At 39.9% G+C, this 22,239-nt stretch overlaps 1 protein-coding gene across 1 annotated transcript; it reads right to left on the bottom strand.

The window, feature by feature from the left end:
• Nucleotides 1-4,927: 4,927 nt before the first annotated feature.
• kcnj2 (potassium inwardly rectifying channel subfamily J member 2) lies at nt 4,928-22,092 on the bottom strand. The gene is made up of 3 exons (XM_004916340.4): nt 21,911-22,092; nt 14,678-14,790; nt 4,928-11,985 (listed from the first exon to the last, which is right to left on the bottom strand). Exon 3 carries the CDS (start codon nt 11,761-11,763, stop codon nt 10,486-10,488), a length of 1,278 nt encoding a protein of 425 aa, XP_004916397.1. The 5' UTR covers nt 11,764-11,985; nt 14,678-14,790; nt 21,911-22,092; the 3' UTR covers nt 4,928-10,485.
• Between the last annotated feature and the right edge of the window lie 147 nt (nt 22,093-22,239).

Below are 22,239 nucleotides of genomic sequence, written 5' to 3'. Positions count from 1 at the left end.
TTTGTTCCCTTAGATCAGTGATCCCCAACCAGTGGCTCACAAGCAACATGCACACCAACCCCTTTGATGTCGCTCCCTGTGGCCTCAAAGCATGTCTTTATTCTTTAATTTCTATTTTGGAGGCATCAAGACCATGTGTAGTCTGCCAGTCCACATTGGGCTACTTATTAACCAATCCGAGTCCTTATTGGTTATTGTTTTTTGTGCTTGTGTTGCTCCCCATCTTTTTTTTCATTGAAATGTTGTTCACTGATGAAAATGATTTGGGATACTTGCCTTAGATACTCCTGGAGTCCCACCCTACATGGCTGAATGGCTAATTAAACTGATTTTTACATATGTCTGTAACCTTGTTATTAGCCAAGTAGAACCAAATGTCAGGCATCAACATGAATGGGGGGGGGGGGGGGGCATTGGTACCAAAAATGCCTGAAAACCACTGGCATAAAGTAAGAGATTGGTTATGAATTATTTTAACTTTATACTGAGGGGCTTCAAGCCTTACTACTACTACTACTGCTACTACTACTACTCAAGCCTTACTACTAAAAACATGTTGAACCTAATTATACTTGGCTTATGAAGTGCAGTTGGTACTTAAAACCTAAATATTAGTGATGAGCGAATCTGTCCTGTTTTGCTTTGGCGAAAAATGTGCGAAATGCTGATCACATGCAACTTTTCTGACAAGCAATGACTTTTTGATGTGATTACACCTTTTTTTTTTTTTACGTGACCGTGAATTTTTCACTGTGAAAATTTGCTGAATTTTAGCAAAACAATTCGCCAGTGGCAAAATGCGAATGTGAATCCATGCCTGGCAAACAAATTTGCTTATCACTACTTAATAGAACATCAAGTATATTTCTTGAACTTTGCCATCATTATGCAAAAATTACAGTGTTTTCTGAATTTAAGTAAGTTTCTTAGATTTTGTCTAAATTATACAATAAAAATATGTTTGGACAATCCTTTTAAACCAAAATACATTTTGATTTAATTTCATTTTTTTAGGAACTTAGTAAACATCAAGTAGTGGAGTTGGGTTATTAATATAGGTGTTAAACGGCACCTGTGCCTATAGCAAGTAATATGGTGCAACTTGTAGTAAACTGATCAAAACGAAGGGCTTATAGATAATGGACTTCCCGATAATAGATCCCATACCAGGAAATAATATGATCATTTTATAGTAGTCTTGCTTTCAGTCTTGCTTTAGGCAGGAATTCTACATATACAATACATTCATGAGTACTTGTCTTACAAGACAAACAGTAGGATCAATTACCCTTTATGTGAAAGGTGCATTTATGGTTAGCGGCCTGTTGCCTGGGAAGGCCTTTGTCTTACTTAGCTGTGTAAGCTGTGGCTGAGGCAAACAAAACCACTGAAGTTTGAAAATACATAAATTTGAACCACTGATGTAAATAAATGAAAAGAAAATAGTGCAGTGTTAAAGGGAAACTAGTGTGAAGAAATAGTAACATAGTAAATTAGGTTGAAAAAAGACATGTCCATCAAGTTTAACCTTAATGCCTATATATAACCTGCCTAACTACTAGTTGATCCAGAGGAAGGCAAAAACCCCATCTGAAGCCTCTCTAATTTGCCTCAGAGGGGAAAAAATTCCTTCCTGACTCCAAGATGGCAATCGGATCAGCTCCTAGATCAACTTGTATGTACTAAGAGCTATCTCCCATAACCCTGTATTCCCTCACTTGTACTGAGAGCTATCTCCCCTACCCCTGTATTCCCTCACTTGTACTGAGAGCTATCTCCCATACCCCTGTATTCCCTCACTTGTACTGAGAGCTATCCCCCCTACCCCTGTATTCCCTCACTTGTACTGAGAGCTATCTCCCCTACCCCTGTATTCCCTCACTTGTACTGAGAGCTATCTCCCCTACCCCTGTATTCCCTCACTTGTACTGAGAGCTATCTCCCCTACCCCTGTATTCCCTCACTTGTACTGAGAGCTATCTCCCATACCCCTGTATTCCCTCACTTGTACTGAGAGCTATCTCCCCTACCCCTGTATTCCCTCACTTGTACTGAGAGCTATCTCCCCTACCCCTGTATTCCCTCACTTGTACTGAGAGCTATCTCCCCTACCCCTGTATTCCCCCACTTGTACTGAGAGCTATCTCCCATATCCCTGTATTCCCTCACTTGTACTGAGAGCTATCTCCCCTACCCCTGTATCCCCTCACTTGTACTGAGAGCTATCTCCCATAACCCTGTATTCCCTCACTTGTACTGAGAGCTATCTCCCATAACCCTGTATTCCCTCACTTGTACTGAGAGCTATCTCCCATACCCCTGTATTCCCTCACTTGTACTGAGAGCTATCTCCCCTACCCCTGTATTCCCTCACTTGTACTGAGAGCTATCCCCCCTACCCCTGTATTCCCTCACTTGTACTGAGAGCTATCTCCCATAACCCTGTATTCCCTCACTTGTACTGAGAGCTATCTCCCATAACCCTGTATTCCCTCACTTGTACTGAGAGCTATCTCCCATAACCCTGTATTCCCTCACTTGTACTGAGAGCTATCTAACCTACCCCTGTATTCCCTCACTTGTACTGAGAGCTATCCCCCCTACCCCTGTATTCCCTCACTTGTACTGAGAGCTATCCCCCCTACCCCTGTATTCCCTCACTTGTACTGAGAGCTATCTCCCATAACCCTGTATTCCCTCACTTGTACTGAGAGCTATCTCCCCTACCCCTGTATTCCCTCACTTGTACTGAGAGCTATCCCTCCTACCCCTGTATTCCCTCACTTGTACTGAGAGCTATCCCTCCTACCCCTGTATTCCCTCACTTGTACTGAGAGCTATCTCCCATAACCCTGTATTCCCTCACTTGTACTGAGAGCTATCTCCCATAACCCTGTATTCCCTCACTTGTACTGAGAGCTATCTCCCATAACCCTGTATTCCCTCACTTGTACTGAGAGCTATCTAACCTACCCCTGTATTCCCTCACTTGTACTGAGAGCTATCCCCCCTACCCCTGTATTCCCTCACTTGTACTGAGAGCTATCCCCCCTACCCCTGTATTCCCTCACTTGTACTGAGAGCTATCTCCCATAACCCTGTATTCCCTCACTTGTACTGAGAGCTATCTCCCCTACCCCTGTATTCCCTCACTTGTACTGAGAGCTATCCCTCCTACCCCTGTATTCCCTCACTTGTACTGAGAGCTATCTCCCCTACCCCTGTATTCCCTCACTTGTACCAAGAGCTATCTCCCATAACCCTGTATTCCCTCACTTGTACTGAGAGCTATCTCCCCTACCCCTGTATTCCCTCACTTGTACTGAGAGCTATCTCCCATAACCCTGTATCCCCTCACTTGTACTGAGAGCTATCTCCCATAACCCTGTATTCCCTCACTTGTACTGAGAGCTATCTCCCATAACCCTGTATTCCCTCACTTGTACTGAGAGCTATCTCCCATAACCCTGTATTCCCTCACTTGTACTGAGAGCTATCTCCCATAACCCTGTATTCCCTCACTTGTACTGAGAGCTATCTAACCTACCCCTGTATTCCCTCACTTGTACTGAGAGCTATCCCCCCTACCCCTGTATTCCCTCACTTGTACTGAGAGCTATCCCCCCTACCCCTGTATTCCCTCACTTGTACTGAGAGCTATCTCCCATAACCCTGTATTCCCTCACTTGTACTGAGAGCTATCTCCCCTACCCCTGTATTCCCTCACTTGTACTGAGAGCTATCCCTCCTACCCCTGTATTCCCTCACTTGTACTGAGAGCTATCTCCCATAACCCTGTATTCCCTCACTTGTACCAAGAGCTATCTCCCATAACCCTGTATTCCCTCACTTGTACTGAGAGCTATCTCCCCTACCCCTGTATTCCCTCACTTGTACTGAGAGCTATCCCTCCTACCCCTGTATTCCCTCACTTGTACTGAGAGCTATCTCCCATAACCCTGTATTCCCTCACTTGTACTGAGAGCTATCTCCCCTACCCCTGTATTCCCTCTCTTGTACTGAGAGCTATCTCCCATAACCCTGTATTCCCTCACTTGTACTGAGAGCTATCTCCCCTACCCCTGTATTCCCTCACTTGTACTGAGAGCTATCTCCCATAACCCTGTATTCCCTCACTTGCTAAAAAGCCATCCATCCCCTTCTTGAAGCTATTTAATATAAATATATATATAGGGATACCCAACCAGTGGCTCAGGGGCAACATGTTGCTCACCAGCCCCTTGGATGTTGCTCTCAGTGCCCCCAAACCAGGGAGTTATTTTTGAATTCCTGACTTGGGGGCACGTTTTGGTTGAATAAAAACAAGATTTACTACCAAATAAAGCCCCCTGTAAGCTGATAGTGTGCATAGAGGCTGCCTAATAGCCAATCTTAGCCCTTATTTGGCTCCTCCATGAACTTTTATGATACTTGTGTTGCTCTCAAAATCTTTTTACTCATGAGTAAGAAAGGTTGGAGATCCCTGATTTAAGGTAAGGCAGTGTAATTATGTGACACCATTATTTATTCCTGGAATGTAATGCATTTTTCAGGAAGAAACCATAAGCTCTAAAGCTAGCCACATACGGTAAGAGCTACTCATTAGGTAAGGTCAGCAAACAAACAGATCTTTGCCTCGTCTGGCCAGAAAGGCATTGGGCAAAATTATGAGGGCACTGGGAGAACCATCACGCAAGTTTACATCAATGTGCTGATGCAGTTATCAGCCAATAGAATTTTTAGGACTTTCCAATAGATATCTGTCAAGTTTTCAACCAGATATTGATTGTGCAGGCAGCCAGGAGCAGCCAATAAATGAGCCAAGATGGAAGTTTCTGGTGTCCCGTGTATGACCACCATTACACTTTAGCACAAGTGTGTTGACTAGTTTTTTTTTTTACTGGTATGAACAAAAGAGGAGTCAAGGTCTTTGATATTTTATTTTATTTTAGAAATAATAAAATAAGACATAATATTAATTAAAAAAATCTGTACAATCCAGAATCTGTGCAGTACATTTTAGGAAGACTTTGATACAATAAAAAAAGGCTACAACCAGAAATGAAATATTTACAATGATTGTCAGAAGCTGTCCAAACCAGAATCAGCATTGGCTAAAGATGGTGACCAGGCCGTGCCATTTGGCCTTTACTAGGCCAGCAGCAGCCAGAGTTTAAAGACATTACAGTACATTTCCTCATGTAGTTACCCCAATATCAGAGCAGACATAACAAAAGATAAAAGAATAATGCAAGTTTAAACCCTTTGTCTTTACCCAAAAGACTGAAATCTAATATAAATATGAAGACATTCCCAACTTCAGCTTTTAAGGGAAATCCTGCCATCGAATTTTCTAACTCGTAATAAATATAATAATTTACCCACATTCCATTATGTAACATTTGAGGAGGGGATTTGTCTTTTTGCCTAGCCATCTAGACCAGTCGTTTGTAATATTCTTTCATCTATAAATATTTTTTCCTGCTTATTTAAAGCCAAACAATGAACACTGAATTTAACATACGAAAGACCCACGAGGTTAACAGGCAGCGTATTAGCCAACTGGCTGTAAGGTGCATAGGCCTGGGTGACATTGGCTGATAGACCCAAATAAAAGTCTAGGGTTAAAGAGACCAGGACTTTCCTTTTAAATCAGGATAATAGACAAATGAATCCCTGAAAGTCAGCAATTACACCCAAACCCCCAATCCCTGTTGGGCGTTCCACTCTGGCAGTAAAAAAAAAAAACTAGAAAAACCACAGTATAAATGTTGAATTGGATTGCAAGAGAAAAAGGCATCTAGTGATCTACAGCATGTTTTTGTAAAGCTACCACAAAAAGGACATCTCCCAAAAATGTATATATAATATCTTCACTGCAAAAGCATCGGAAGATGAGAAAACAATATGGATTTTGATAACTCGACAAATATTTATACATACATATATTTACATAAAATACACTCCATATGTGTTTTCACGTGCAGTGTTCTGTTAAGACATTCTTCTAATGTCTCTTTTCAAGTATTTCAGGAAGAAAAAAAATAAAAATAAGATACCTTCGAACGCATAAAAAATTTCCACCCTTAATATTTAAAAATCCTGTGCCTCTGTTAGCTCCTGAACACAAAATAAAGATGTGAGCATTGCTGCAGTCTCATTGAGGATGAGCAATAGCGAGATACTAAATAGTCCTAACTATGAAACCTGGGGAGGAGGGCTCTCAAACCTAAAACTGATCATTATATTTAGATGACGGGATTTCAAAATTCAGCATGATACTGAACATCAAGGCTTATTTTTTTCAGTCCCCCACAGCTTCTCTGCAAATAAAAGTCTGGATAAGTGTCTTTATCAGCAGAGAAACTGTGCAGAGAAGCTTCAGTGAATAAAGGTGGCTTTTAACAACCACCCACACACGCATGTATTATATTTTGTGTGTGTCTCAGACATACGCAAGAACATATTGAAATCTTTGTGAGGTCTATAGGTTAGCAAGTGGATGGGGAGAACTGCTGTAACATACTGGTACCCAAACTGTGGCGGCAGCATCCCTGGGTGGGCTTGGGCATGGGGTCTCAGACTGCAGACCAGTAAGAGTGAGATCTGGGTAGAAAGACTATTTGCTTTTCCCCAAACTAGGAAGCCCAGTGTGGGGGTAACGCAAAATTCTAACTTGCTGTTTTAGATATTCTTAAAAAGACAGCTGAATGGCTCATACAACAATGTTATCCTATATCTGTAACTCCAGTGGGCCGTGATCACCAAAGGGCACCAAAGTATGTTACAACATTTTTTCCCATCCATAGCCACAACCTTGGAAATCTTCTAGAGGAAGCACTGACTATTAAGCCACTTTTATTTTTAGTCTCAGGGCAGGAGCAGCCATTTTGAAATTTAAGATCAATCATTCCAGTTCAAAAGTGCTTTCCTAGTAGGTAAATGAATATTAGCAACCAATTATTCTTTATAGGTAAGAGGCAAAATTGAATCAACAACATGGTGTTACCTATAAACACACAACATTCTTCTGGGTCTGAGGGGAAAAAAATCCTATTCAAATTATAAACTTTAACTTTTAATTTTTAATGGCTTGTTCGTGTACTAACACTGAATAGTCTGCATTCCATACAATTATTACACATTTTTTTCATTAAAAACCTTCAGTTCCGTTTCAGAATAAGTGCACATCTGCCTGGTAAAGACAAAGGGTTATGTCTGCATGTAACCAGCGACAATGAAACAAATAATTAAGAATTTTGAAACTATAACAGATTCTAATTGGTTGGTAACTACAGAACACTTTCAAATGAAAAAGACCATGCTTAAATAAATAACATATGCCCCTATCACTGGGACCTTCTGAGGTTTGTAGATTTAATTAAATTCTAGGTATCAACTCCCAGAATTCACTGGACGTCACTTATACCTCTAATTGGCATTTCATTTTTTTTTTGTTTGTTTTTATAGACTTTTATATACATTTGGCGTCAAATACCAAAAATAATTGATAACCTTATTAAAAATGTACACTTTTCGAAAGAAAATAAAAATTGTCTGGGGGATCATAAAGAGGCTGTTGTGCGGTCAGAGCCAAGAGGGGTGGAAGGTAAGTCAAAGTGCATAGAAATCAAGTTGGAGTTTATCTGTATTAGTGATGTGCGGGTCGAGAAATACTCAACCTGCACCCGACCCTAACCCTACCCAACCCGGCTTCTCCCCATAATTTATAGACCCGCACCCATGCTGGACGCGCACCTATAAATTCCCAAGCCGGAACCAAAAAGCTGGCAGTGTTATATCTCGGGCAGGGATCTTGAGCGGAAGTGCTCAACCCGAACCCACCCGCGACCCGCAGGTGATGTGCCGAGGTCGGCCCGAACCCCCGGGTATGGCCCGGCCCACACATCACTAATCTGTATCAATAAGACGCTCTGTGTGTTTTACAAATTTGTGTGTGCACTAGAAAAACAAAGAGCAAAGAGATAAAAAAAAGAACTAAAAGAGACCTTCAGCTGTGGTGTGCTGAACTTTAAAAGGGGCCACACTAATCAGCAACACTAAGAAGGATATTATACCACCAGCTATATAAAGTGATATCTGATTTTTATAATCAGTGGGGTATGTCACACTCCCTGGAGCTTTGGGAGCATTTGTCCTGTAGCCTTAATCACTTATTTGGTGGAATGTTATGCCAGTGAAAAGTAGGTGGAAATGTCCCATGCATGAAGTTCTTTAGTATTACCAGACTTTGACATTATCCTTGTAAGAGGGAATATACCCCCCCCCCACACACACACACAAAGAATAACAAATGTCTAAAACCTGTTATGTTTGTGTCTTGAACTTCATGACTATCAATAATAAAATAACTCCATATCATAAAATACTCTTTGGTTGTTGTCTTCCCTTTTAACAAATACATTAGCAGCAGGTAAATCAAATTTTAATGAACTTCCACTTGGACTTCAGTTTCACTGTGGGTTCCATTACTTTAAAGGTTCTGACCTTTGCAAGAGTGACGGATCCTAGCAACACCAACTTGTTCTGGTTTAAATACCAACAATACTATTGACCAAGTTAAAAACCACCCTTTCATTGCAGGACATTTTGTTAAGGGCCTGAAGGCCTTCACAGGTTTGAAAAGACCGTTCATTAGGACAAGATTATTTTTAATGGCATACAGTTTTTAAAATACTGTAAAAGAGTTCAGGGCCTATATGATCTTAATTATATAAATGCACTTGTTTCAACAGTACAGAAATAGTTAAAGCCTATTCACAGAGATAAAGCTGAAGCAAGGGGGGGGGGATTTTTATCCAATAAATAAGTCATCATAAGAGTATTTATGGGAGTATGTACGTAACAAATCCCTTTCAATAAATTAATCTACATTACCCCGCCTACACTGTGAACTCTTAGACCGCCCTTGTCAGCTGACACAAAGAAAAATGTCAATATGGCTCACATCTGGTGCTACATACCAACAAACTCCCAGCCAAACTAAAGGAATGAATCAAAGATTTCACTTTTCCATGTTTACAGTTATTAGAAACTCTTTTACAGTATCATCTGCTCCAAATAATCATTTTTTCCAATGTGTTCCATCAGTTCCAAATGAGATTCTTCTTTTTCCAACGCCTTTTTTGTATTTTTGTTTGATACAAGATCAATCCACCATTTGCCTCTCCCCTTTCTCTCAAAATAAACTCCCTGAACTCTGCAAACATACAAATTATCCATAGCAGCTATATATAAAACTCCAACACGCTCAGAAGAACTTTAGTGTATGCCTGTCAGTTAATACCCCCAAAAATACGATCTTGTCTGAGTCTTGAGATTGATTCTGAAAAGCCTATGGTAAGACTAATACTTGTGTTCTAGGACCAAATATCTGAGGGCAAAATACATTTTCTGATTCACTGTCAAACCACAAAATTTGGAATGTCATTTTTTTTCTAAAAAAAAAGTGAAATTGTTTAATTTTGTGATTGCCCAGAAGAAGACCTTGTTTTGTATCAGTTACAAGACTATTATGTATAGAATCTATTTCAATACCTGCTGATAGGTAGCAATTTCTAAAAAAAAAAAAAATCTCTTTACCAGGGATCTGTTCCAGATTTTTTGTAGTTCTAGTTCCTAATGTCTTTGGTTTTTTATCAAGATTTTGTATTGATTAAAAAGTACACTTATAGAGAGGCCCCAGTACTCTGCCTGTGCAGTATTCTGTAGGCTGCTTCAAAACTGATGGGGGTAAGGTCATTTTGGCTAGAATTTCTAGGAGCATGTTTAAATAGTGTGCATTACTACACTTGAACTTTCATGTTTGGCATTTAAGGGCCAACACTTCTATGATGCCTCTTTCTCCTCAATACGTAAGAAATACAATACAAAAATGTACACCACTGCAACATGAAGTAGGTGTAGGTACATAGCAGCATTTTAGAATTTAAGGCAGACTTTTGCCTATTGTTATGCCATTAAAAATGGACTTGTTCCCAATATTAGATAAAACTGAAAACTTAACAAGCTTGCCTGCAAGTTCAAGTTTTGTCAAAAATATAATAACAATATTTATATATATATATATATATATATACAAATTTTACAACATTATGTGCCTTCTGATTACACTTGAAATCGTTTAGTGCTTTAACTTTCCATCTGATCATTTTAAAACATGCTGTATTTAACCCTAGAGCAACTGGTGTAAAAGGTTAGGATACCAGACTGTGGTATGTGTGAGCCAGAGGTCAAGAAATGGTACTGCGGGAGCTCTGTGCATTCCTATACAGCACCTTCTATATAGCACTATATGGGTTGTGTCCAAGGACATCACATCTGCAGTTGCTTTTCTGCCATCCTTGGCTTCCCGGCTGATTTTCTTTAAAAACCCTTACCTAGTGTACCAAGGTCTGAGAACTGAAATGAGCCCATGCCCAGCATTTGGTGCTGACCAATCATTTTGAGAAAGCAGTTTATGAGTCATATTTCAGATTCTCGCCTAAGAGGTCTGGGTTCAAGAGGAACCTGGTTGCGATGGTCCATTTCAGGATGCATGTCTGTGCTCATGCTGTCGGGAACCCCATTGTCACTGCCTTCCTCCTCTTTGCTTGTGAGAGATATTTCATTCTCATAACAAAAGGTGTTCGTATTTGAAAGAATGTACTTCTTCTCAGCTAAGTCCCTGGCACAACAAAGAGGAGTATTGGGCACTTCATATGTTTTGTGGAATCGTGAATAATCAACTTTGTAATAATTTCTCTCTTCAAAAAGAACAGGTTCATAGCGGTGGCCCCATAAGATTTCGCTCGCCAGGTAGGAGCTCCTGCACTGTGTGGTCATTGCTGTGGCTTCTACCATGCCTTCCAGTATCACAACTATTTCAAAGTCAGAATTGTCCAAGTCTTGTTTGCTAAGATCATATAAAGGGCTTTCTTCATTAATTTCATGAACAATTGTTATTGGAGAAACTAGAAATATTCTGTCTATTCCACTATCAAAACCAACATTGATGTCTATTTGATCCAAGGGGATGTATTCCCCTTCTGAAGTAATGCGAGATTTCAAGAGCTGGGCCCTCACGTGAGCTTCAACCAGGTGGCTTTTTCGCAAGTTTCCTACTCGCCACATCAAGCACAACTTCCCATCTCGCATGGCTATTACTGCGTTGTCACTAAATACAAGAGTTTCATTTCTCTTTTTTGGCTTGGCCATTTTAGCCATCACTGCTCCAATTATAAAGGCATCAATTATGCAGCCCACAATAGATTGGAAAACCACCATGAACACTGCAATGGGGCATTCGTCTGTGACGCACCGGAAACCATAGCCAATTGTCGTCTGTGTTTCAATGGAGAAAAGGAAAGCAGCTGTGAAGCTGCTGACTTGGGTGACACATGGCTTGTGGCTTTCTGGGGCACCTAAGTCTTCGTGTAGCAGAGCAATTAGCCAAAAGACACAGCCAAAGAAGAGCCAAGAAAGAATGAAAGCAAGGCAAAAGATGACCAGCATCCACCGCCAACGAATGTCCACACATGTGGTGAAGATATCAGATAGATATCGTTGTCCTTTCTCACTGACATTAATAAACTGGACATTGCAGTGTCCATCTTTCTTCACAAACCGACTCCGACACTGTTGCCGGGTATGGATTTTGCTTTTTCCGTTCCCATATCCATTAGCAACTGCCATTGTGGCCAACTTCATCCCGTCCTCTTCTGAAGACACAACGCTGTAACGGTTGGTTCGCACGCTGCCCATCACTTCACTTGAGGACTGCGGTGCTTCTGCTTTTGAAAACAGTCTTAGTTTCTGCAAAATTCTTTGGAGAAACAGTTTTGAACGCTCAAAGGGAACACACACAGCGGAAAAAAAAAAGATGGAGAGATTTCTTTCTCTGTAGAACCTTGGCCTCACCAAGGATGACTTTCTGGCATTTGCAGCTTTCGTAACAGAATCTCGTTGTCAGGTAGACATAATGGTCTGCAAGAGAAAAAAAATCAGAAATGTCAAAATATAAAGAAGCAATACAGTAAAAGTAAATCCACAGACTTGCTGCTTATCAGTACTACAATGGACTGCAGTTAGAAGACATTTTCAATATCATAGAGAACCACCACCACCTAAAAAAATGCTGTATTTAATATACTAAACATTCTGTATCAGCCCAATGGTTTAGTAGCCCCTTCAGCAGTAATAAACCAGGCCTTTAAAATTTTGCATAGGGGAGAGCTACTGAGAGCATCTTTGGAGGCACATTTTTTCACTGCTATAGGGATGCTAAAGCACCAGAATAATTTATATGTGGTGGAGTACCTTCCCAATAATTTTAGTGCCGGTCATCTGGTACATTAAATTATCTATGTGTTTCAACCAGAGGCACAGGTGAGGAGACAGGCCAGATCAGAAAGCACACAGAAGATAAGTTGAAGCGATCTGGTGTGCCAAAACATAAGTATCACAGAGCAGCTGTACATGAGGTACAACAGCCATTGTTTTTAATAAAACTAAATGAGCATAAAATGTTCTGAAGCTTTTGCTTCCATTGACATACATATTAATTATAGTATGGGACTTAATACAGTCAAAGATAAGATAAAAATATTTTTTTCATGACCTTTTCATGTCCATATTTTCTTGCACAAATAATTGCAGACTGTTGCAGCAATGAACCAGTTAATAAGCAGATTATGTTACCTAGATCTAATTCTGAACGATCTACATGAGTTAATAACATTTATTTTTAGCCCAGGTCTCTGTAGCACGCAACCCTCCTTAGAGACTCCACAACTGCACACAGTGTGCTCGTCTGCGAGTCATTACCCACACCATGACCCCAAAAATGACCATGTTCCCGTTTTCCCATTTTTGTTTATTCTCACGCACTAACTTTATGGGGTGGGGTTGCAACATAGGGACATATTGGGCAAGTCCTACTGTTAATTTTACAGCTGGTAAATTAGAATACGAGAGATATGTGCACCTTTTAAACCAGTTTTACAACATCGAATTGGATTCATTTATGGCATTACTATAAATTGTTACAGCTAACAAATTGTGACAGCTGTGACAACTAACATTAAATAATGCAGTAAGATATTCCTTGACGGTATCACTGCCAAAATGAAATGCACATACAACCGGCAGCTTTAAGCAAAACCATGGCAACAAAAATTAATTTAAGCATTCCTCCCTGAAATGCACTAAATGCACAACAAGATGAGTCTTTGATGCAAACGCTGGTGTTCAAGCTTGGTAGGTTTTTGTTTTAATCGGAACCCACAGTAACATGAACCTATGGGGTTGCCGTACTTAGGTACTAGCCTCAATGTTTAACCAATGCAGCAAAGTCTCTATTAAGTCCATTCTCATGCCACAGACTTCAGGTCTGACACTGACTTTAAAGGGGATTTCTATCCAAAAAAATGTTGCATAATGAAAGAAAATATAATTCTAAACATTTTTCATGAGTTTTAATAGTATTTTTAGCAATGTAATTCCAACTGTCCCTCGTCTGTTCTCTGCAAAATAGTAATGACGTTCATAAATAAGTATAAGTACAAGTATAGGACCCATTATCCAGAATGCTTGGGACTGAGGGTATTCCAGATAAGGGGTCTTTCCGTAATTTGGATGTCCATACGTTAAGCCTACTAAAAATCAATAAAATATTAATTAAACCCAATAGGATTGTTTTGCCTCCAATAAGGATTATTTATATCTTAGTTGGGATCAATTACAAGATGCTGTTTTATTATTACAGAGAAAAAGGAAATCAGTTCATACCTGTATAATGAACAATTTCTTTCGCTATGCAAAACTATATATATATATATATATATATTGTATGTATAAAGCAGGATTCAACAAGCATTGCATTTTAAAAACCATGATATTATGTTAGGTCTACTTAGTAAGAAAAGCCGCAAACAATTCTTATAATTGGGGGGCATAATGTTCATTTTGGTATAAAGTGAAAGAAAGTTCAAACAGAAACAGTTAAACAGCTGTAGATGTATAAAATTGTTTTAAACAGTTTACTGTATTCCTTTATTCAGTTAGTACTTTTATAAGCAAAATAAGCTTGCCCCTTCACTCAAGGCGTTCAGTTTTAGAGCTCATATTATTTTCATTTTACCCTGCAAATTGTTATTTGTCATTGCCTTTTGTATTGCTGCCATTAACTGTAAAAGGTTGTGAACTTCTGCGCTGAGCTTCCTCTTCTTAGAATAAGGTACAACAGACCGTCCTGCCAACATTTTTATTTCCCATGCGTATGTACGCACTAAGAACACTTTACTGGTGGCTAGTTTCTTCACTTTATTAGTTGCTATAGAATAAAACACTGACTTCCAGTGGCCGTAATGTAATGAAAAATGGTAGCTGATTTAATAGCCAATCAGTACAATAATACAAGAAACCAGCTCTGCTATTAGCTTCATGTAATTAGGCATATAAATCTCAGGAATCATATGACTTGATAAATAAATAAAAAATGCAAAATAACGACACGCAAGTGATGCGATATGTATTGTAGGGGGTTTCTGCTTCTGATTTATGGAAAAACTGCCTGGTCCACAAGCTGTTAGTAGACTTTTCCCCTCAAAAGGCCCTAGCAAAATAATGGAAATTTAGGAGAAAAATTTGCAAAACCCAAATGTAAGATTTTCCATACCTTAAGGGAGTGTCACACACGTGGAAATATATGGTCTTTTTTTCAGTAGGTAGGGTGAAGAAGTGTTTGCTTTCACTCTTTAACTCCTTGGTACTTGGTCAGCAAGGTCTAACCTGTAGAAGATACATAGCAGTAGTTTATTAATTAAAGCAATATCACCCCAAGTAGCCTGCTGATAAATAGCACCCATAATTTAAATTTAAGTAAAGATAAGATAAGAAACAATTGAATGCATGAAGGTGTTTTTTTTCATATATACAGTTATGGCATATTAAAGATGCCTGTAACTTTGTGAACCTCCATAACACTCCAGTAGTTTCTTTTAGACCCCTGACCCCACCTGGCAGCTATTCCATGATGCCATCATGGACCCATAGAGAGATACTGTCATGGTAGCATGTAGAGATCACTAAGCAAAGATTTGGGCAAAGAATAACAGGTGACATGTCTAATGCTCAGTCAAAAGCATAGGTTTAGTCCTTGTGCTAAGGTGGCCAAAGCCCTTGACATGCTGAGCCCTAAAGCAGAAATAGCATACCTGTATACCCCTTTACTTGTCTTGTGTTTATCATAAGTCAATGTGCAGATAGCTTTGAATCCTCAAGCAGTGAACATGACTAAACAATCTAAGACATCTTTCATGGGAACAGTAACTACTCATGCTTAGTCTTAAGCAAATGGAAGTTATGAGTAATAGAAACATTGAAGATGTTTCACCATTCATCCAAGGCAATTCTTCGGAACTAAAGAAGCCGCTCGGATGAGTGATGAAATGTCTCCAAGATCACTGATCATGTCCAGTTGCTTTAGATTTATCATTGCTAGATACTTCGTATCATGCAGTGGATGAGTGAAAACCTGAATAGACATCTTGCAATTGGACGTATTAATGACAAATGACTCACGAACAATGCACTTATTTAGTGTTCTGCACCGTACATGATAGAATTCTCTATGGGTAAGGGTAATATTATAGTGTGGCATTTTGCAGAAGGGCCGAATTGCTTTATACTGGAGAGGTGCAAATGATTGAAAATCCATACTGGTCTGGAGGAAAACACAAAGGTGGGCTGATAGCCACTGCACAACTGATTTAGATCTAGGGTTTTATTTCTGTATACACCAGTGTCATGATCTCATTTCCTTCCTTATTTGAAGCTCTTCCCCTTAATAAAGCAGCATTTTCCTGCATCCCCCATCCCTGACCAGCTTCACAATATGACCTGTTGCCCTTTAACATTTCCCTTTACATACTCTTTGTATAGTAAAGTGCAGTGAATAAGATCAGCTCTTTTTCTGAACCCTACTTCTATTCTCTCATATTGTCCATGGCACTGCTGCAGCGATACTTGCTCTTGCAATATTCCCCACAGCAGCTGTAGGAACTCAAGCAGAATTCAGGTCATCTGGTAGCCAAGCCATTATTGGATTGCTGAATGAATGAAAGCCACAGTATACAGAAATGAACCGCCGTTTTTCCTAAAATAATAAGCATGTGCTCAGATTGCTGATGCACCTATTAATAACGTCTACTGCTCTAAATTTAGCTCTTAGCCCACACTGGGCCTGTCATGTTTTCCATAGGTAAAAATTGATTAGTCCCAGATATAGATTTCAATTCAAATAAGCAGCAGCTCTATAAACTCTGTGGTTTGGAGGGGGAAAAAAAAGGTTTTGAACCCTTGAAACCTAAATAAGATGTTGGAAAAAAAATTTGGATATCACCAAAATAAACCTTGTCAAATTTTCCAAAGATCAGAATTTATTACATCCAGATAACGTGTGTAATGTGATGGCAGGGGAGGGGGTGAGAGGAACGTAGAACATGTGAAAGCTCGGGCTGACCAAATGGACAGAAGACTGGAACATTACGAGAGTTATATTAACAGAAAGCTTAATTAAAAACATAAAATGCAAAGGCTTTTCCCACCCAGTCTGCATTTTTTACAGATCTGATGAAAAGGGGAAAAAAAACTCAGACCCTATTTGATCCTTTGCATTCTTTTCTATTCAGATCAGATTAGTAAGTAAGATTCAGAGTCCTCAATTCTATCATTCCTTTAGTATTAACCACCTACTCTGGGAGGCAAGGCCATGTCAGATTCTGGACTTCACTCCTTAGCGAATTACAATGCCCAGAAGTGCCTTACTGCACATAGATAATTATATTATTTCACATGTATCTGGCAGTAGGGAGAAGCCAAGAAGGGGTTAAACCCTAAAGGCATCTATTCCACTGTTTAGAGAGGGTTTCTATAAGTTTATTTAAGGAAAGCCTGGTAGTCTGTACAATTAGTAAGGTTAAACTCGAAGGTCTTGCTCTGTTCTGCCAGTTAGCTAGAGGAATGCCTAAGCACTTCTGCATACAGCAACACCAAGTTCTACTTCTTCACATGTAAAATGATAATTCATGTGTGGAAATCTCATTCTAAAAATGCAGACCTAGATGTATGTTTATCTTTATGCGGAAAACAAATATTTGATCCTAAATGCATTTAGACTTCTAAAGATGCACAGTTAAAGAGACAGTTATACAATTTTTTCCAACAACTAAAATGTGACAGGTTTATTTGGGGGGGATAAGACTGTAAGCTTCATTGACCAGGGCTTTTTACACTATATGTAAAGATCATTGTGACAGACTAGCATTAAATTATATATAATATAAGATGTATGATGCTTTGTTTGCCCCTTTTCCACACATATCACTTATACTCTTCCTACCCATTACAGATAAATGTCTATAGAGCAGTATGCTAAAAACTGCCTTAACCCAGGTACAGAGAGCACTCGAATATGTCGGCTAGAGTTGCAACCGTCTATATTTCTTATAAAGGGAACTTTAATATAAGGTTGGTGTTCTGGTGCCCCATATATCCTGCTTGTTTATCAGAGCAGAATATGATCAGTGAACATATATAACTCAAGGTTAATACAACTATATAACCAGATCCCATGTTTTTTGGCTTATGGCATAATAAGTGAGTGCATATTTCAATATTTCAAGTTTCAGTTGAGTTTCTGGTAACTGGAGTAGTGCCACAATTCAGATCACTGTATTTGCTCTGTCTATAGATAGTCATGAACCTACATCATTTTTCAGTGCCCATACAGACAAGCAAAGCGTGGGTCTCATAGAGAATTCTATTGATTCAAATCCGTATGCAGGTTGGCGCTGTCTTACAGTGGGGCTTATACTATAAATTCATACACCAAGAAGGGCTAATGCTGTACAGTCAAGTCCTCCACACGGTAAACACTACAAATTAGAGTCTCAAAGGAGTTAGTGGTATAGATTATGCAAATGGTTCAATGCTAAGGACTCAGGTCCTCACAGGGAGTAATGCTATTGATCAGACAGATAGTTAATGCTGTAGACCAGTATTTCTTAACCCTTTTTTCCAGGAAGCAGATTAAGTTCCACAAAATTGTTATGTGCCTTGTATATATAATATATATATATATATATATATATATAGTACTCAGTACAAGCAATTACAAAGTAAGTTTAGCAATTTAACCGTGTTGTTAATTAGCAATCTTTCACTAATTATCCATCCACAATTTGGTTATATTGCTGATCTCCACATTAACATTATCAAATAATGATTTCTAAGGTCGCCAGCTCATCAGCGGGACCCGCAGTTCACACTCCTATTTCTGGCCACTGCAACATGTTATCAACCCAAGTAACTCTTATTCTGCAGGACTGGGAGCAGAGACTTGTTCCGTCCTAGGAGAATGAGCTGATTCCCCAAGTGACGCCACAGTCCTACATGTTGCTATGCTGGGCTGCTTTGCTACCGAACAGACACGCTCCCCTGCCTTCTGTAAACACAAGCACCTTTTGTTTTGCTTTTTTTTTTTTTTTATGCAATCTGATATTGATCCCTGAATTAATGTTTTATAGGCTCAGTTCCTTAGGAAAAATAACCATTAATGGCAAGTGGATGTATCTCAGTTTATAACAATCCCTGTCAGTGTGTAGCACTTTACATACTTAACAGTCATGAAAGACAAGGATTTGTGGTTTCAGGCGCATTAAATATCAAGTAGTAGTAGCAAAACAACATATGGAGGAGAGCGATGTGCCTTAAGAGCTTGCTATCCTATTAGCTGGCTGCATATACATAAACCGCACACATGCATTTTTGTCATGTATATTTGCAGTGTAAATGTATAGTTTGGTAAAGCTCCAGACCTACTGGGGACACAAAAGGCAACAAGATACACTACATTACAATAAGGCGGAACAGGTGCAGGGGACTTGATGTGCACAAATGAGTCTGTCTCTACCTTGCTATGTCTTTTTAAAAATAAATGGGCCATACGCTTTATAGCTCAACTGTTCAAATGGAGCAGCTACAAAATATTTATGTATATGAGTAATCTTAGCAGCACCAAAGTCTCAGGGAATAAAGCCAACAGATGTCACATAAGAGGAACACTTACACAAATACTCTAAAATATCAAGGTGATGAATCTGTGCAGTGATAATAATTATAGTTAGTGGTCATTAGGCCCATGGCAAAACATACAATATTAGGACTGCCCAATCCATGATACTACCTGGCTCTGATAGGAGTTGTACAACAACAACAGCAACAACTAAACGGCTGCAAGGTGGGAAAGACTGATGCCACACTACATAAACCACAGCCACACTCTCTTCCAAAAGACTATTATCCCCAAGTCTATGATAGGTACCATGTCTCCCTACTGTACCTTCTGTCCCACAGCCACAATCCCTTTCCAGAGACTATTATCCCACTGCTACTATAGGCACCATCTCTCCCTACTATACCTGCTATCCCACAGTCACAGTCCCTTCCCAGAGGCTATTATCCCCCCACTGCTACTATAGGCACCATCTCTCCCTAATATACCTGCTATCCCACAGCCACAGTCCCTTCCCAGAGGCTATTATCCCCCCACTGATACTAGAGGCACCATCTCTCCCTACTATACCTGCTATCCCACAGCAACAGTCCCTTCCCAGAGGCTATTATCCCCCCACTGATACTATAGGCACCATCTCTCCCTACTATACCTGCTATCACGCAGCCACAGTCTCTTCCAGAGGCTATTATCCCACTGCTACTATAGGCACCATCTCTCCCTACTATACCTGCTATCCCACAGCAACAGTTCCTTCCCAGAGGCTATTTTCCCACTGCTACTATAGGCACCATCTCTCCCTACTATACCTGCTATCCCACAGCCACAGTCCCTTCCCAGAGGCTATTATCCCACTGCTACTATAGGTACCATCTCTCCCTACTATACCTGCTATCCCACAGCCACAGTCCCTTCCCAGAGGCTATTATCCCCCCACTGATACTATAGGTACCATCTCTCCCTACTATACCTGCTATCCCACAGCCACAGTCCCTTCCCAGAGGCTATTATCCCCCCACTGCTACTATAGGCACCATCTCTTCCTACTATTATCATTACTATTAACATTTATTTATAAAGCGCCAACATATTCTGCAGCGCTATACTATACCTGCTATCCCACAGCCACAGCTCCTTTCAATATGCTGTTATCCCAGCTGCTATTATAAACATTGCTGTCCAGCCTGCACAGTTAATACATTATTACTAATATTAACACATACTGACACTGTTAAGAAATTACTGAGAGATCCCACACACTTCCTATGTATAATTTTTGCTCTCAGCTTCCATTCGCCATTCCGCCAAATATCTCTCGGCTCTATGTAATACCATCAGAGACAAATATGCATATTATAACATTTACTAACTGAACACAATGTCCCCATAAAATGAAGAAGTGGTCTGAAAGTTAGGTTCGTTTGTATGTAGTAACGAGTTGCTCGGGTTACATCACCCCCTCTACATCCTGACTGTGCATATACATAAGAGAATCTACTGACTGTCAGACGGTAGTTTATGAAAGAGTTCCACCAGGCAGCTTCACTCTTCTGAGCAGTAGATGGGAAATCTGATATTCTGTGCATTATTTCAGCTGTCAGATAAAATGATGCAACATCTTCCGACTGAGCAGTTGCCTTTTTTTTTTTTTAAAGGGGAAATTTGATGGAAACAAAATCACCTTTTATGTATAATGGTTTATATCATTTTACAATGGAACTTCATTTGTTTTTCTTTTCTGAAACATATTTTTGTTTTTATGCAACCTGGCATTTTAACTGACATCTGGTTGCTAGGGTGGCCTTACATTCTAGTTAAATGCAAGCTCTGAGGGAGGCATAATAAAATGCAACCAGAAAGTGGTCTTAATTCTAGTAATTATATGTTTCATATATTAATAAAAGCTCATGCATGCATTTTAGCACTTTTCTTTCTTTGCTTTTTTCTTATGTATTCAATATGCTTTTGAATAAGGTAATTAATGCATTAAATAGTTACGGCTAACGGACACACACGCATAAACAAAATAAGTAACAGCCAGATGCAAAAACCCTGCTGCTGACCATGTTCTCCAGTATTCCACAATTTCCACTGTGGGTTAACGTCCACTTTTTTTTACAGGATCAGTACCTTAACATGTGCACAAATTTCACTTTTTTTTGGAAAGCAGAAAGAGATGACCAACAGCCGAGGCATTTGCAGGAAGGAGCGTGCCCGGTTGCCAGTAAAATGCTATGTGCTACTTTCACAATCATTTTTTTTCTTTTTCCTTTTAAGAAATTCCAACTACTGTCCTGTCCTCCCAGGCTGATCCCACAGCTGCTGCCAGGAGCCTTATGTTCACAAACAGATGCTGGAGGGAGCCCAACTGTTGCATTGCAGGATCATATATTTTTAGCAATCGCATGGCAAAAAACTGCACCAATCAATCCAGTCGCATGGAAAAGCAGCTCGGTACCCGTTAACCCTTTATGGACCACAGAAGTAGCAATCACTGATCCTCATAACCTTTCATTATAACATAAAACCACTGTATTGGAAATAGGCTTATGAATGTAGATATAAGGGGAGGATAATTAAAAATAAACCAGGCATGTACAGCTAACAGCTGGTCTGACTGAGCAGCTAAAATGCTGGGAGTTGCAGTCTAACAACAGCTGGAGGGCTGCAGGTTGACAAACCCAAATATATACAATGACAATATCTGTGACAGCATCTAATGTGCCTTTTCTGATTTTATCTACATTATTCCCTATTGAGGAGTCCCTAATGCTGGGGCCCTTTCTGATGTACCCTAAACCCCTAGGAACAGACATCCATTGAGCCAGAACTTACCCAATAGCAGAGAAATGTGCATTAGGCTAAAAGTACAATAAGATCCAGTGATCATTTGTAGCAGATGTAATGCGAAGCTCCAATCCATAAGAGGTTTCCCATTCACTGATCCTTGTTAGTGACCCCTCGCCCGATCCCCCCTGCTCCATTCACATCCTCTGCCTGCCGCTTACAGATGCCATGTGTTTTAAATAGCTAGCCGGTTCGGCCCTGCCCCCAGCGAGGCCGGCAGCCAATCAGGAAAGCGGGGGGGCGGCCTGATTGACAGCAGTGGGTTAGGGCTGCTGGAGTTCTGTGAGCCGCTCTTACTAGGGACGTAGGGTAAAAGG

This window comes from Xenopus tropicalis, chromosome 10 (assembly GCF_000004195.4).
Source record: "Xenopus tropicalis strain Nigerian chromosome 10, UCB_Xtro_10.0, whole genome shotgun sequence".
Taxonomy (NCBI): domain Eukaryota; kingdom Metazoa; phylum Chordata; class Amphibia; order Anura; family Pipidae; genus Xenopus; species Xenopus tropicalis.
This window is presented reverse-complemented; position numbering and strand designations above follow the sequence as displayed.